Source organism: Oppia nitens, unplaced genomic scaffold, assembly GCF_028296485.1.
Source record: "Oppia nitens isolate AA-2021 unplaced genomic scaffold, nextdenovo-longstitch-racon4-pilon3 scaffold5_pilon_pilon_pilon, whole genome shotgun sequence".
NCBI lineage: Eukaryota > Metazoa > Arthropoda > Arachnida > Sarcoptiformes > Oppiidae > Oppia > Oppia nitens.
The window spans coordinates 1,557,528-1,574,655 of record NW_026533243.1 but is presented as its reverse complement, the minus strand read 5'-3'; the positions used below and the strand labels follow the sequence as shown (position 1 = coordinate 1,574,655).

General features: G+C 22.0%; 2 protein-coding genes across 2 annotated transcripts; both read left to right on the top strand.

Annotated features, from left to right (window-relative positions):
* Positions 1 to 5,992: 5,992 nt before the first annotated feature.
* Positions 5,993 to 9,599, top strand: LOC128961166 (long-chain-fatty-acid--CoA ligase 6-like). The gene is made up of 10 exons (XM_054307371.1): positions 5,993 to 6,056; positions 6,211 to 6,348; positions 6,485 to 6,516; positions 6,625 to 6,657; positions 6,773 to 6,797; positions 7,282 to 7,337; positions 7,736 to 7,813; positions 7,995 to 8,069; positions 8,280 to 8,339; positions 9,513 to 9,599. Exons 1-10 carry the CDS (start codon positions 5,993 to 5,995, stop codon positions 9,597 to 9,599), a joined length of 648 nt encoding a protein of 215 aa, XP_054163346.1.
* A 391-nt stretch (positions 9,600 to 9,990) lies between these two features.
* Positions 9,991 to 14,263, top strand: LOC128961342 (long-chain-fatty-acid--CoA ligase 1-like). The gene is made up of 9 exons (XM_054307570.1): positions 9,991 to 10,024; positions 10,876 to 10,948; positions 12,026 to 12,117; positions 12,303 to 12,419; positions 12,665 to 12,751; positions 12,963 to 13,028; positions 13,280 to 13,381; positions 13,574 to 13,645; positions 13,826 to 14,263. Exons 1-9 carry the CDS (start codon positions 10,022 to 10,024, stop codon positions 13,985 to 13,987), a joined length of 774 nt encoding a protein of 257 aa, XP_054163545.1. The 5' UTR covers positions 9,991 to 10,021; the 3' UTR covers positions 13,988 to 14,263.
* The last annotated feature ends 2,865 nt before the right edge of the window (positions 14,264 to 17,128 follow it).

Sequence of the window (17,128 nt, the reverse complement as noted above, 5' to 3'; positions counted from 1 at the left end):
ACTACTACTATATAAATTAATGTGTAGACTTTTATTTAATATTTATAAATATATTTTAATGTTTTTTATACTGTATATGCAATATAATATGAGACTTATTGATTGTGGCAAACAATATACAGTATTTGCAAAGACATAAGATATACAATATTTCATAAGAATTATATACATATATAAAATAAATTTATATATATTTACAAATTTATAAATTTTATTTAAAAAATTTAATTACATAAAGATATTTTATTTCGGTTTGCTATTCACTATAATTGACACTGAAATCAATAAAATTATCATTAAATATATATATATATATTGAATATAAATAACAATTTTTGTCTTAAGACTTTTCATAAGATAAACATTATTATTCAATAATTATTATAATTTTAATTACAAAATTGTTGTTTTTTGATAGATAAGCTCTCTTTTTAAGGTTAGGTAATCATATATTTTTGTTTTTTAGTTTCTTAGTTAAAATGAATTTATATGAAAAATAAAAACTATAAATAAAATATTGCTTATACTCTATATATGATATGTATGTTATCCTCATTCATAATAATCTATATTCAACTTGCAATCCTTAATGAACTATATATTTATACTTTATAAGTATATATGTACTGTATTTATATTTATTTATTTATTTATATATAGATATAATTAAAACAAAAAATGATATTTTGCTGTTTGCTTTTGAATACTAAATAAACTAATAAATATTATATTTTGTATTTTCAAAAGTTTTACTAGTATAACACTCAATCATATAGATATAAATAGTAAAATTAATAAAATATTACTATTTATATATAATATTAAGGCCTAATTTTTCTAAACTATAGAAACAAAATTACATTTTATTAATTTTGTTAAATAATTTTATCTTCATATCAATCGCACATAAATTACTTTAATTATGCATTTATAGTGTATGAATGTCCCACTGTTTTATAAGTGTTAGTAAATTATATATAAATCATTTACATTAATAATCTATGCTATTATTAGATATACGTATTATACAATTATTTGTAATCTATGTTATTTTAATTGATTTTATGTTAACCAATTGGATTTGTTGTGTGCATAATATTTAATTTGAATCAAAGAGTAAAAATATGTGATAATTTATCTCATTTTTATCATATGTTGCGTTAAAACATATGTTATATACTATTAAATACTAAAAAATCTAAGCCAAAGGCTTATACCAATCAAACAGTATAATTAAATTTTTTGATGTTATGCTTATGTTTTATGATATATCATATATTCAATATAAAGTTGTGTTATATAAATATAAATGGTTTGATTTATAATAAAAAACAACAAACTTATAAATCATTTTTCTTGTAATAGTAATTATATCGCCTTTACTATGAATTAATTCAATAATTTTCTCACACAAATGTTTTGCCACAAAACACATAACTACATAATTATAATTATTATTCAAAATATATATCTGTTTGTGTGAGTGTAATGAGATTTTATTAAATTATATCAATAGTATTAATGTTTAAAATAATACTTTACAGATACAGTATATATATTTTTAACTTACAGGTATATAAAGTTATATATGAACATTAAGCTAACACATAATTTAATTATACAAACGAAAAATAAAAGCATTTAAATTAACATTGAATTAAAAACATTATTATTCTATGGCTAGAAGAAAATCATGATTTACATATTTAACATTTTAACCATATATATCGTTAAATAAAATTAAAAATAATCATTTTTATTATTATTATTATTATTTTCATTAAAGTATTGAGTAATTGAATTGTCAAAACAGTTTATGAAACATAAGATTTATTAGTGTACTGTGTTTTCTCAATGTCTCTGATTTATGGGCGATATTTATACATATAAATAGAGTTTTTTTGGTGTTATTTTGCTGTTGTTTTTTATTTTTATTATTTATTATTATTATAAAATTAAAATTGCAATTTTATTCATTATCATAGTATTAATAATAATAATAAAAATGTACAGTATATGCAGAATTTTTTAAAATAAAAAATAAGTTTAAATAAGTTTTTTTTTTGTCTTTTTAAAATGACATTTTGCTTGAGTGTCTATCAATTTATGTTATCATCAATTAAGTGATAATAATAATAAAAATAATAATATGACTTAAACTTATATTATTTTTTCTCTTAAAATAAAATCTATGCAAATAATCTAACTTATATTTATATTATTCAATATATCGGACTAATAATTTACATGAATTTTTTTCTTAAATTGTATCACTATTGACACTTGAAGTTCATTGAAAACATGGAAATATATAGTACAGTAGAAAAATAGCTTCAAATAGTAAATTTAAAATTATTATTATTTTTTAAAATTTCATTTAAATAAACAATTATAGTCCACACAGTTTTTATTACGAGACAACTCCCAATCCCAATATTATAGCAAAAATCATTTTAAAAATATTATTATTATAATAATTTAATAATAGTAATAATTTTAATAATGATGATATTGATGATAGATTTAATTACTAAACAAAAATACTGTATAAACATAGATAACAAACAAAATACAGTTTGATGATTTAAAATTTAATTTTAATAAGTGTTAAAACAATTTAAATTTTTTTTATTATTACTACTACTGTTTTCCACTATTAATAATAACACTTAATTCAAGGGAACTGTCAATCAACATAAGGAAAATTGAAAAAATTGAAAAAAAATATTTTTACTTTTTGAAAAATTTAATTTCAATTTGCATTTTGCTAAAAAAAAGTTTTTTTTGCAATTTTTTTTGTTGGTATTCAAATCAATAAACTAATAAAAAACATACGCAATTTTATGCCAGGTGTTAAGTTTTAAATAAAATTAATAGGGCATTATTACTTAAATGCTAACCAATATATATGTTTTATTTTTTCTATCAATGTTTCAAAAAAAACTATTAATGCAGATAATAATTTAAATGCTAATAATGTGTGTAATAGGTAAAATTTTAATGATTAAATTTTAACAAAATTTTTAATCATTACATGTAAAAATTTGTATATTTACATAAACTAATTAGTATAATAAAAATTAATTTCTAATATTTTAATCTGCAGATATATTAATAATATGCAGAAGAAAAAATATTTAAATTCAAAATTTATTATTCAAAATATTTATTATATGAAAATAGTTGATAATATATTTGTTAAGTAATTTATTAGTAGTTTTTATTGTATGATAAGTATGTTTTTTTAAACGTATCTCTAAATTAATATTTGTCAGTTGTGTTTGGCTAATGAAACTCAAAAAATTGGTAAAACATGATATCATTACTGCAGCTTTAAATGTGGATTGTATTAAATGTTTAAAATAAAGGACAGTTATTTTGAGATAGGGTGTTCCTCTTATTACTTATACTGTATATATTGTACTGTATATAAGTGTTTCAGATTAGTATTCAAATAGCGAGAAAATGGTGTGACATTAGCTTTTCAACTATAAATCCAAGCGTTTAATTAATGATTGTTTTATGCTATTATTGAACCTCATCTTCAAAAAAAAAAACAAAAAAAAACTAAAAAGATTAATGATTTTTTTGTTAAGTAAAACTAACTGCAATATAATAAATGTTATAATAAATTTTAATTGAATAATGAACAATTAAAAACAAACTTTAATGCTTTAATTTATAATTTATTTTATATAATAAATCAAATATATATATATATATATATAAATTCAATACTACAATATCTAATAAAATAATAATAATAAGCAATAAACTATCCATTAATAAAAAATTATACCAAATTATCACTGTAAAAATATATTGTTGGCTAAACTTTAACTAGAGTTTAATAAAAATAAAACATTAAATCATGATTTTGAAATTTTGTTTTTAAAAAATTATAGCCTAAAAGTTTTACCAAAAAATATGCAAATATTTTAAAAGGTTACTGTATAACAATGTAAGATATTGTATTTACTAAAATAGTCAATACTAATACTAATATTATTATTATTTAATAATAGTTATAATGAAATATAAGTTTTAATTGACTTTTAAATGTAACGGCATTCACAAGTCTTATCTAAACTAATCTAATAGTCATAACTGTATTTTAAATTTATATTATTATATAATTTGATGAATTAATCTGATAAATGTCAAATAACAATAATAATAACAACAATTATTTTTTGATATAAAAATTATTTATAAATAAATGCATTAAACATTTCTTTGATAATATCTTTCTTTTTAAAAATGTAAACAAACATAAAATTATAAGTTTTATTTTAAAAGAAGTCGTACTTAAAATTAAGTTTTTAAAATTATCGGTTTGCGTGCAGTTTGACTATTATTATTATTATTTATTTATTAATAAAATTAATATTAATATTAATAATGTTATATATATAAGTACAGTTACCTTAAAACTTATATTATATATTAGATAACTTATTATAAAATTTATTTATTCTTTAATATTATTATTATTCATATTTAATGAAATATAAAATATTGATTTATAAAAATTAAAATATTTTTTTTTGTGTTTTTTCTTATATTACTATTATTATCATTAAGAAAAATTCTATAATAATATTTTGCATAATTTTGTTACACATGATTCTCCTATTTAATGCTTTAATATAATAAAAACTATTATTATAAAAATAATAATAATCATTATTATTATTATTAAGTAAAATCTATTTTTATTAATTTTATTATTATATAAATTGCTTATGTATTACAAATATTTATTTGATCTGTAGATGCAAACAACCGGTGCTGAAGAAACTGTCAGAGAGTCTGACATTAATAATAATAATAACAATAATAACAATAATGGCGAAACTTCACTAATCTTTGAACAAGATTTAAATGATAATCATAATAACTACCATCATCAGCATCATCATCATCAACAACAACAACATAAATCAATGGTTGATTTAAATAATCAGTCCAGACTTATAGATAAGGTATATATATAGTATATATAAATGTATATAAAAATTTAGAAATTTTTATATAAATTTATTAAACTATATATTTATTATATAATCTAAATAAGGACTCAATTTACAAGTAGTTTTATTAATTAGCCATTAATTATGTCAATTATGTCACGTCATGTTTTATAAATATTAATATATATATACTATATATAAATATATACATTTAGTGCACCCGTAGCTCAGCGGTGGTCGAAAAGGGTAAATACCTGTTAACATGTGAGCCACAGATTAAAACATTGTTAGACTGTATATATCGCGGAAACAAGATATCCCGTATGTATGAAATTCAATAACAATACGGAAATATATATTTTTTAATATTTTATTTTCAATAGTAATGTTATTTTTGGGGTTTCTGTTGTTATCAAAAATTTTGATCTCTTTTTTGTTGTTTGTTATCTATAGAAGACATGGACTGTTTGGGTCTTATAAGTCCATACACTGGCACTTATGAGTGGTCTACTTATAGTCAGGTTTTTCAAAATAAGATAATTTCAAATCAAAAAAACCAATTTCAATGTTATTTGTGTATTCAGTTTTTTGTTGTTTTGTTCAAATCGGTTCTTGTATTAGTTGTAGTAATAGTATAGTCATAAAAGTGTTTTTTAATAAAAACTATTTTTCAATTTATTATTATTTTCAAACTCTTTTTATAATATATATATAATATGTTTAAAATAGATTTTATTTCGTATGAAAACCTTCGGGTCGGGTCTGGTTTCGATTGGCTGTCAACCAAACAATAACACAATAATTGCTTTATTTAGCCGAAATAATTTCAAAGTAAATTTTCAATTGAATAAAATTCAATTTGATTTATGTGTTTGACTATACATACCTTTTTTAAAGTAATATAATAATAGTAAAAAAACCTCTAAAACTAATAAATGTTATCTACTGTACTATTATTTTTATGGCTTTGAAAATAATGTCAGTTAACTATTGCTGAATACGCGTGTTATCACTACTCTATGGCTGTGGTGCCCATCTTTGACACCACTGAATCCAATACATGGAAATATATTTTTCAACAAAGTTAGTCAAACATTATTTTATACATTATATCGTATACTAAATATATAAATTACAGTATTTCATAAATAAATTTGGACAGTAATAGTCATTACACCACAAACCCATACTGTCTGTAATAAAATAAATATATAAATTGTTTGCTTTAACACTACAGTTGAGCCCAAGTGTGTGATCGTCGACTCAAACGAGAGGGCCAAACAAGTGATGGGATCCGTCAGATACAAAGTGGAGAGTCTAATCCTAACCAGTGATCACTTATATCCGGACACCAAACTGTTTGCCGAAAGAAAGGGTCCGATTATTATTGATATTTATATATAGAATAGTAGTATATAAACATAATTTCCCATTTAATTTACAAATAAAAAAAACACTTAAAAAAGTCTAAAATAAAATTTATGTTTTTTATATATTTTTTCTGGAAATAGGGATCAATGTCTATGCATTCAAAGAGATTGAGGTAAACAATATAAAAATAAAACTTATTAGACATTTATTTGAATTAAAATACACTAAAAGATAGTAAATAAAATATAGTGTAATTGTATGTCTATTTTATGTATTGTAGAGAATGGGAATTATAGATTTGCAGCCATTTGTCGTAAGTTTTAATTTATATATTTTTTTTGTTGAGAAAAAAATAGTTTTATACGAAAAAAATATTTCTATAATAAATAAAATTAATTTTGCTTTTTATTAATTTTTTCAATATATAGATCCCGAAACTAACAGATTTAGCGAGTATTTTACTTTATTTTGTTTGTTTTGTTTATTTATTTAAAAAACTTTTGATAACTATTTTTTAATACATTACACACATACTGTACTAACTACTTATGTTGTTTACAGTATATAAATATTAATATATTATATGTTTTTAATTTATATATTATGAAAAGAAAAAACATTAGATTTTTTCATAAGAATTGATAAGTGAGTCATTAATTAAATATTTATTTTAATTTTTGTTTTTTTCATTCACTTAATTATGGTATCATCTCTTTAATGGTGAAGTCATCTCATATACGAGTGGAACGACAGGAAATCCTAAAGGAGGTAAACCCTATCTATTTGTATATACTTTTAAGATATAAAATTTATTATTATTATTACAAATTACAAGTAGTTTTTTAAAGAATTTTTCTTTGAAAACTTTTATTGTTTTATTTTGAAAAATATTTTTTTATTAGATATTTAAACAATTTTTTTTATCTCAAACATTAAGCCCTCTTAACTCACGGCAATCTCGTGGCCGCCGTATCGGGATTTCTCTTGCATTTAGTAATTATTATTATTATTTATATAACACAAAACAAGTAATTATTGCCATCACATGAAAAATCTCTAATTTTTTAGTGTTTATTTAAGAAAAAATTTAATTTAAATGTTGATTTAAATGTGTATAAAATAAATTTTTTGTTATTATCTCAATCTTCAAGTGTCAGAATTAGTACTTTTAAGACTCGTGTTTTGGTTTATATATATATATTTCAAGCAAATTGTTGTTTAGTTTACTTTGATTTTGTTTTATTTATTTATTTGTTGTTTGCTTTGATTAGCGTATACTCTAATAGGACATACAATAATAAACAGAAGCAAATAATATAAAACAAAACAACTAAAAAAATAAAAAAAAATAAAAATTTAATTTATTATACGATAATCTTCACATAAAACAGGATTCACATTTCGATCTAAAGGATGAAACAATGATATCGTATTTATCGTCCGCACAGCTCAGGGAACGCATATTAAAAGTTAATTAGTTTTTTTTATTTATATAACAAAAAAAATCTATTTCATTAAAATAATTATATTTATTTATATCATATATATATCTATCATAAAATATCGGAATTTATAAATAAGATTTTTGTTTATATTTTTTAAAAAATTATTTGTTTTAGTTATTTTAGTTTAATTTATCTAATTCTAAAGGCCTGTATGTTCTACAGTGGGGGTCGTATTGGTGTATATTCTGGTGATTTTAAAGATCTGTCCCGCGATTTACCCGTACGTGTATACCGTTGATATAATAATTATAATATTATTATTATTGTTGTTATTTATATCGTGATATTCTCGTAGTCACGTAATGTATAGTTTTGCATAACTTAATTAATAATATCTAACTTATATATACAATTTTGTTATGTATGTGTTTGGGAAACTCCTAATAATGTTTAATAATATAATAATACTATATTATTATTATTATCACAGGTCCTGATGCCGACTGTCATGTATTGTGTCCCGAGAATACTCAATAGATTATATAATAGGGTTAGCGTTTAATTTAAAAATGTTTGTTGTTTTTGTTAATACTATTTTTATTATTTATTAGCAAAATAATTAATTTATTAATTAATTAAACTTGAAAAATATAAAAATAGACTCATGTTTTTATCTTATTATTATTATAATTATTATTATTATTTATTAAATATTATACAGTAAATTATATATTGAGTTGTTATGTAAAAGGGTTATTCATTAATCTCGCGCATGGGGTTTTTGCTATAAATCTTAAACGGAGTGAGATATATTTATTTTGTAAAAAGTGTATTAAAATATGATTTACGCGTGATATCATAAAATATAAAATTTTTTATTTTGATAACGTGATCATATTTATGACGGGCTGTTTGTAAACCACTGTGTCACAACCTAACCTATAAATGATAGAATAAAATTTCAATAGCAATTTTTTAAAGCCTGACTTAGAAAATTATGGGAAGAAAAAATTTTTAAAATTGGTCGAAAAATAAATTTTTTATGGCTTTTCAAACTTGTGAAAAAACACATTATATAAAATTGTCAAAAATAAAATGACGTTATTTATGGATAGTATACACTTATAAGATAAAGATTTTAATACTATTACTTATTCTAAAAACTAAATTTTTTTATGTCAAATATTTTTTTAGATATTAAAATTACAATAAAAACATAGCATTATAATTTGATAATGTAATTTAATTTTAAATTTAATTATCTAAAAAAATATTAGACATAAAAAAATTTTGTTTTTAAAATATGTATTAGTATTAAAATCTTTATCTTATAAGTATATACTATCTATAAATAACGTCATTTTATTTTTGACAATTTTATATAATGTGTTTTTTCACAAGTTTGAAAAGCCATAAAAAATTTATTTTTCGACCAATTTTAAAAATTTTTTCTTCCCATAATTTTCTAAGTCAGGCTTTAAAAAATTGCTATTGAAATTTTATTCTATCATTTATAGGTTAGGTTGTGACACAGTGGTTTACAAACAGCCCGTCATAAATATGATCACGTTATCAAAATAAAAAATTTTATATTTTATGATATCACGCGTAAATCATATTTTAATACACTTTTTACAAAATTAATATATCTCACTCCGTTTAAGATTTATAGCAAAAACCCCATGCGCGAGATTAATGAATAACCCTTTTATTTCAATGACAGGTTATATCTAAAGTTAGAGGAAATTGGGTTCGCAGTCGGGTTTTAGACTTTGCCCTCAAATCAAAACAGCCGGAGATTGTAAAGTAAGTGCTATTTTTATGACAACCCCAGCAAAAAACAAAGAAAAAATATTACACACTTTATCTGATAGACATCTTTGTCCAAAATGCATGTTTAAAATCTATAATAACTTTTTTATTTAAAACAAAAAAAAAACAAGTTAACAAACAAATAACACATTTCATATATATCTCTGTATGTATATATCTCCCTGTCCTCTATCTATCTTTACATCTACAATGCTCTCTCTCTCTCTCTCTCTCTCTCTCTTTCTCTCTATTTTTAAACCCTACTATAAAAGAGCGGTCAATCAGTCGTCTTCAATCTGGGATCGAGTGGTCTTCAAGACCGTCAAACAGACATTAGGCGGTAATCTAAAGCTATTGATCTCCGGGTCGTCACAGATATCGCCGACTGTTTTAAATTTTATACGAAACTCATTTGGATGTATGGTAGGTATGATATGATTAATTTTCAACAACAATAACAACAACAAAAATCTAGTATTCAGTATATTATACTGTTAGCTATCATTTTGTTTGGCAATTTGTTTGCTAATTTGCCGACAATTTGTATCAATTGCTGTCACTATTTTGTTTTTGTTTATTTTGCTGTAAAAAATTACAAAAAAAAATTAATAAATTATATTTCTATAAAGTTAAACGAGAGGTCAACCCACCAGTTATCGGGTGTGAACCTCGTGTCCAAAACACCCAACACATGCGATGATGAGTTGATATCATATTTTTTATTTGAAAAATTAATTTTATTTTTTTATTAAGTTGTTCAAATATTATAATATATACCATTGAAAATTAAGTTAATTTTTTTTTATATAAGAAAAAATACCAGAATATCATGTGTTTCACTAAAAAAAAATAACATTTATTTATGAGCCATAATCAAGAAATAATTTTTTTAAAATATATAAATATGTAAATTAGTCTCTTATCTCTATATTTAATTAAATATTAATTGCACCCATTTTTTAGGTGCACTTCTTTTTTTTGTTGCCTTCAAATCAATAATATCATAATATACTGTTATAATAGTAAGTCTCATAAATTATTTGTTATCAATAATTATCTTCTCTTTTTTTAATAATTTTATTATTTGGTGTACTATATAACAAAGCAACAACAAAAAATATGTGCAAACTTTATTAGCATATCATTTGCCAATTTATTGAATATACTTATTATATACAGTATTATAATAATGTTTTCATAACTGCTGACTGACCCAAACACACACACACACACACAACAGCACCGGTATATTAATATTAGTCATATAATTACAGGTCTTGGAGTGCTATGGTTTGACTGAGTGCTCGGCATTTGTTACAATCACCCAATGCGGCGATCAATCATCCGGTCAGACATTGTTTTGCTTTAATATAAATATTAGTTGTGTATTACATAACATACTTTAATATATTATGTGTTGTTAAATAATGTTTCAGTTTTGTTATTGTTGTTTAAATTGCAATACTTTTTTTTTAAAAAATCCATTATTATTCTGTATATGACTTAATATTATTGGTTAAAATCACAATTTAATTGTCTTATTACTACTAAATATCATAGTTTTAATGGATATTACTATTATTATGATTATGATTATTAGCTTAACATTTTAATTTTTTAGTTAAACCTATCATATTACATGTAAATCATTTTGTTTTATTAATGTACTGTATTTTATATATATATATATAATATAATTTAATATCCTATTTAAGATAAATATTTAAATAGTTTAGTTTTTGCTTTTTTCAAATTAAAATATAAATTAAATTTATTGCCTTCTTTATATATACACTATATATATACTGTATAACTCTTATATATAAATTTATATATGTATATAGTACAGCAAATAAATATATTATGAAATTGGATGTAATCAATCAGGAATTTAAAGCATTTATCATAATTTTGAAACATTGTAATATACAAAAAAAATTGTTTGCATTTTTATTGATATATGATACAGGTATGCCAACATTGAATATAATAGACAATATAACTAAAATAGTATATAATATAATATTTCAAATGTTATGAATTATTTTATTTGACTCTTTTGTTTGGATGATTGCTAACAAACCATAACATAATAAACAATAGTATTTTTTTAATTGAGTCAATAACCAGCATAACTAATGTATAATATAAAAAATAATAGGTAGTAGAGGTATATTATATATGTACTTTCAAATCGATGATATTTTAAGAAAACGTGATAAACATTGAGTTTTTGTTTGTAAAAAATTGCCAGTGAAAATTGATACCCAATCGGTTATGTCTAAGCAAACAAGTAATAAATAAAAATGTTTGAATATATATTAAATAAGGAAATAAAATGTTGGAAACAACATAAAAATGCAAATAACTGAACAAAAAATTTACTAATTATAATAATTATTGATTTTGTAATTTACATAATAGGCTCTTTGGGTCCGCCGTTGAGCTTTAACTCTGTTAAGTTAATGGACGTTAAAGAGTTGAATATTGTGGCCAATAAAGATGGCATAGGAGAGGTAGGATAAACATGATAGAGGAGAGGGTATACATGTATAGAAAGGGTAGTCTTTTTTAAAAACCCTATTCAGAACGCCTGAACAACAAATTTGAATTTTTAAGATTAAAAATAACTATTAAAAAACAAAATAAAATTTTTTTGATTTGTATTTTTTTTGGTGCCGACAACATCAACAACAAAAAGATATGCGTTAAGGGAACCAACGTTTTCTCCGGATTCTACAATAACCCGGAGTTCAGCGAACAACTGTTCGACGCCGACGGTTGGTTTCATACGGGAGACGTCGGCCAATGGCTTAAGGTTAGGGTTGAGTCCATATCTAACATATTACACACACATTATTAGCAACAGTTATTATTGTTGTTGTGTCACGACTGGCCAAACAAAATAAATAAAACAATTTGAAATGAAAAAAATAACAAAACAAAAAACAATAAAAACATATTGTTAATAATGTAACACTAATTTACTTAATATATATAATTATATCATAATTTTATTATTTATTTATTGTTTGTTTGTTTTCTTTAATCTAATGCCCACAGAACGGGACATTGAAAATACTGGACCGAAAACAGGATATCTTTCAGTTGACTAATTCATTGGAGTCGGATCTGGTCTGTCCCGACAAGGTTTGTTGCTGTTGTTGTTGTTGTATAGTATCCTATCCTATCAATTAAGGAGATCTTATGTGAAAATAAAAGAGATAATCATTTTATTTTTTGTTGTTGTTGTTGTTGTTGAGAAAAATACAATTTTCATTAATTTCCACTAATTAAGTGTAATTTTATTTTCTCTTATTTTTTTTTGGTTATAAATTTTCTATATGTGATGTGATATCAGATTGAAAACATATATATTCAGTCACAATACGTGGGACAGGTCTATATCGATGCCAACTATTTTCAGGTAATTATGTATTTTAAATAAAAAAAAGTTTTTTTCTCTTTCTTTCTTCTAATTCGTTTAATTATTTATATGTATTATTTCTCCTGAAAGCAAATTATACCATTAAAATAATTCACATATAAATTAAAAACTTTATATTTTAAATGTTTTTTATATATAAATTTATTTATTTGGCAATCATTATAATCGTCATCACTATCATCATCATTATCATCAACAACAACAACGTCAACAACAACTTACAAACTCAGTCATCGTTATTAGCTATTATCATACCAGACGTGGACGGCATAAATCTATGGTGCAGTGAGAACAACATGTTGTTATCGGCAGCCGAGGCCTGCAAGAATGTGGTACTGTATATATCATATATAACTATTAGCTCAGGCCTATCACAGTTGCCCACTGCTCAATGATGATGAGATGATGGCGACTAATACGATATGCCTGATTTTATTTTTTTAAATAGTTTGTCGGTTCACTTAATTAACTACCCGTTCCTCTCATTTTTTTATCTTTTTTTTCTATCTGGTGTTTGGTTTTAGGCCTTTAAAAATACTGTATTGAATGATATACTGAATATTGGAAAGCGTGAAGGATTATCATCTACTGAACAGGTTTTTCACTTTTATTAGATATTTATATTTTATTACATTTGATTTCGTGACATCTTTTTTTAATTTATTTATTTATTTAATGAATAGTTTTTTTTAAATAAAGTTGATATCTATAAATGTCTAAACTTTTATTTAATTTGTTTGATAAAAAAATCTAAACCTAACCTCTCAATGAATTAGGTAACGGATATCGCTCTCCATAGCGAGCCGTTCACTCAAGAGAGCGGTTTTCTGACGCCAACCATGAAATTGAAGAGACATGAGTGCAGAGTACACTTCAGGGAACTTATCGAAGAAGTCTCAAAAAATAAGGACAAACAGGAGGTCCAGAAGATTATCTAATAATAAAAAACTATAAAAAACAAAAAACAAGAAAATGAGGGAAAGTTTTATCATTTAAAAAATATTTCCAAACAACAAAAAAAACATTTTTCTTCAAACAAACCAAAAATAATAATTGCTTTCGTTTCACACTTTCATTTATCAAACACACAACTAATTGCTATCACTTAATCAATCAATTAATTTCGATTTTTATATATATATATACTGTACTTAATATTTTGCAATGTGATTAATGTACACAAAAATTTATTATTTACTCAAAAGATTGTATCACTGGAGAAAAAATATATTAATTTTATTTAATTTTGTTTGCTTGAGATCTAAGTTTTGTTACCCAATGAATCTCTCTTTCCTTCTCTCTCTCTCTCTCTCTCTCTCTCTCTCTCTCTCTCTCTCTCTCTCTCTCTCTCTCTCTCTCTCATCTCACTAATTATATGAAATGTCAGCAAAGAGATTATCAGTTATAAAAAAAATATTTTTGTTAAAATCCTGTATATTTATAATATCTATTTTGTATATACAGTTCTATGTAATAATAATTCAAAAGTGTAATGACCCATTATCTACTGTATTGATTAAAATTAAATCCATTTATTATTTATTATTATATATTATTATATTAAAGTCGTAATAATGTATTTCCTACAGAAAAACTAATTAATGGCTTATTAATTATTATTATTATTGAATAGATTTATACCGATGATTATAATCCGGTAATTATCGGATATAAAAATGGGTGGAGTATAATAATCAGTGCAATTTGTTATTTTGTCAGTAATTTATTAAAAAATTAAAATTTATTGAATGAAATTTATTTGCTCTTCTAAAAATATATATTGAAAATGTAATATCAAATTTAATAATTTTTTTATTATTATTTCTTAATATTGTTTATTAATTTCAAGAAATTATGATATATTTATTACTTTGATTTAAATACTTTTTGATTTTTTCATAATTTTTAAATTTACAAAAAATATTTAATTATAGGATATCTTTTAATTTATTATCAAATGGGTTTGTTATCTTTACATACCTATGTGTGTGTATGTGTTTGTGTATATAAGTGTGTAGGTAGGTATCAATAGGTATATACTGTATATTTTACATAATTTACTTGTTTTTGTAGAAAAGTATGTTTAGTTAGATATCTTAGTCTATAATAATTGTATGAGACATCCAAAAACTGCAACAATAATAATACAGTATCAGCACCAGTATTATTAGGTCTATAGATAGTCCTAATCATTAATTATGATGTCTATCTCCCATATCGTAGTAGTCATCGATAAATGTAATAAATCTTATTTTGAGTATTACTTTAAAAAATCGTATCACACAAATATAACAAATAAAACAAAATAAAATCATCGATCGATGGTTTTTCACCCGAAAAAAAGGCAACAAAATTATAAGAGAAAAAAATAAGAGATAAAATAAAAACAAAAGTCTTAAGCCATTAATTAATAACTAAAGAACTGGTTTTTGTGAAATCATTTATTTCATATTTGGCTTCAAATTTATATATCATATATAATATAAATTAAATTTTAAGTTGTCTTGAGTTTAGTGTTGTTTCACATTTTACAGCTCATCTCTCTCTCTCTCTCTCTCTCTCTCTCTCTCTCTCTCTCTCTCTCTCTCTCTCTCTCTCTCTCTCTCTCTCTCTCTCTCTCTCTCTCATTCTCTCTACTGTTAAGTAGTGATCGGATAAGGAATTTACGGCAAAAAATTGAAATTTTTGTTTCACTAAAACAGAATTAGTGAGAGAGAAAAATTGTTTAAATTATTACTATTTTTCTAACAAAAATAACATTTTTGTTGCAGATTATAGATAAGATGAAAATAACATTTCTTCAAATATATTCAAAATTATATATATATTTATGTAATTCAAATAAGACTTAATTTATATATCTATAAATATAGCGAAAATCATGTAGGAAGTCATGAAAATTATATTAAATATTATTATATTTTTTTCAAAATTATAAATCCACACAAAAATTGCTGTTTTATTTTTTTCATTATATTTTAAAATATAACATAAAAAAGTAATTTATTTTAAATATCACTAGATTTATATAAATTAAAGTTTTGTTAAGTGCTTTGTTAATAACTTTACAATTATTTTTCTTATTTATTCATTTATAAGTATTCTACAATTGAAACTGTCCGAAATTAAAACAAATTTTAAAGTTAATTTATTCGAAAACTACAAATGATAAAAAATCATAAAATTTACATCTGTTTCATTGATTATCGCCTAATATTTAGGTAAATAAACAATGTCATTTTAAAAAATTTTTCATATGTATTTTTTGCAAAAAAGTAAAAATGACATTTTTTACATCATGTTATAGTTTTAATTGTAATTTGTTTAAACAAATATTTAAAAATACAATTTAAAATTAATCTTAAAGTACACTAACAGGACTATATTTACAACTAACGATAACTTTATATTCAGACTCTTTTATTGTTTTTTAAATTCTTTAAATCACATACTTTTAAATAAAATAAGCATCATAGATTAATTCAATTGTTTTTTTATTAAAATTTAAATATTAAATATAAACTATTTATTATATATTAGTATATATGTCATTTGATATAATAATTATAAAATTGATAGATATTTTCAATCAAATAATAAAATATGTTGAAATTATCACACATAACGAAAATTTTTTAGTTTTAAGATAAAATTATCTACTTAAATATAAATTTGTTTTTTATAATTCTAATCATTAGTAGATACTTATATACATTATTCATGAAAGAAAATTAAATATATCTTTAAAGAAAAAGTTAGACATAATTTTATAAGATATAGTACATGATTCAGCAAATTACAAAAAGTCATTATATTTATTTTTATATATTTGTCATTAAGAAGAAACAAGCTAGCTCTAACAGTGTGGCATTTAAAGTCAAGTATATTGTTAGACGGATAACATGATAACTTTAGATTTTTAACAATTATATGTAACAATATAATGCTAAACAATTTAGCTTTAGTTCTGACAATTATTTTATTATAAAATTTTAAATATTAATATTAAAATTTTGAAAACTTTTCTGAACAATCATCTAGGCTAATATTATTTAATGAAATATTATCACATTGGAATT

What these genes read in the sequence shown, in the direction of transcription:
- LOC128961166 (XM_054307371.1), top strand. Translation starts at nt 5,993, where the DNA reads ATGGCTGTGGTGCCCATCTTTGACACCACTGAATCCAATACATGGAAA. An exon ending in ACTGTTTGCCGAAAGAAAGG is followed by an intron (nt 6,349 to 6,484) that starts GTCCGATTATTA and finishes TTCTGGAAATAG; the next exon opens with GGATCAATGTCTATGCATTC. An exon ending in TAGATTTGCAGCCATTTGTC is followed by an intron (nt 6,658 to 6,772) that starts GTAAGTTTTAAT and finishes TTCAATATATAG; the next exon opens with ATCCCGAAACTAACAGATTT.
- LOC128961342 (XM_054307570.1), top strand. An exon ending in ATGCGGCGATCAATCATCCG is followed by an intron (nt 10,949 to 12,025) that starts GTCAGACATTGT and finishes TTTACATAATAG; the next exon opens with GCTCTTTGGGTCCGCCGTTG. An exon ending in GATTATCATCTACTGAACAG is followed by an intron (nt 13,646 to 13,825) that starts GTTTTTCACTTT and finishes TCAATGAATTAG; the next exon opens with GTAACGGATATCGCTCTCCA.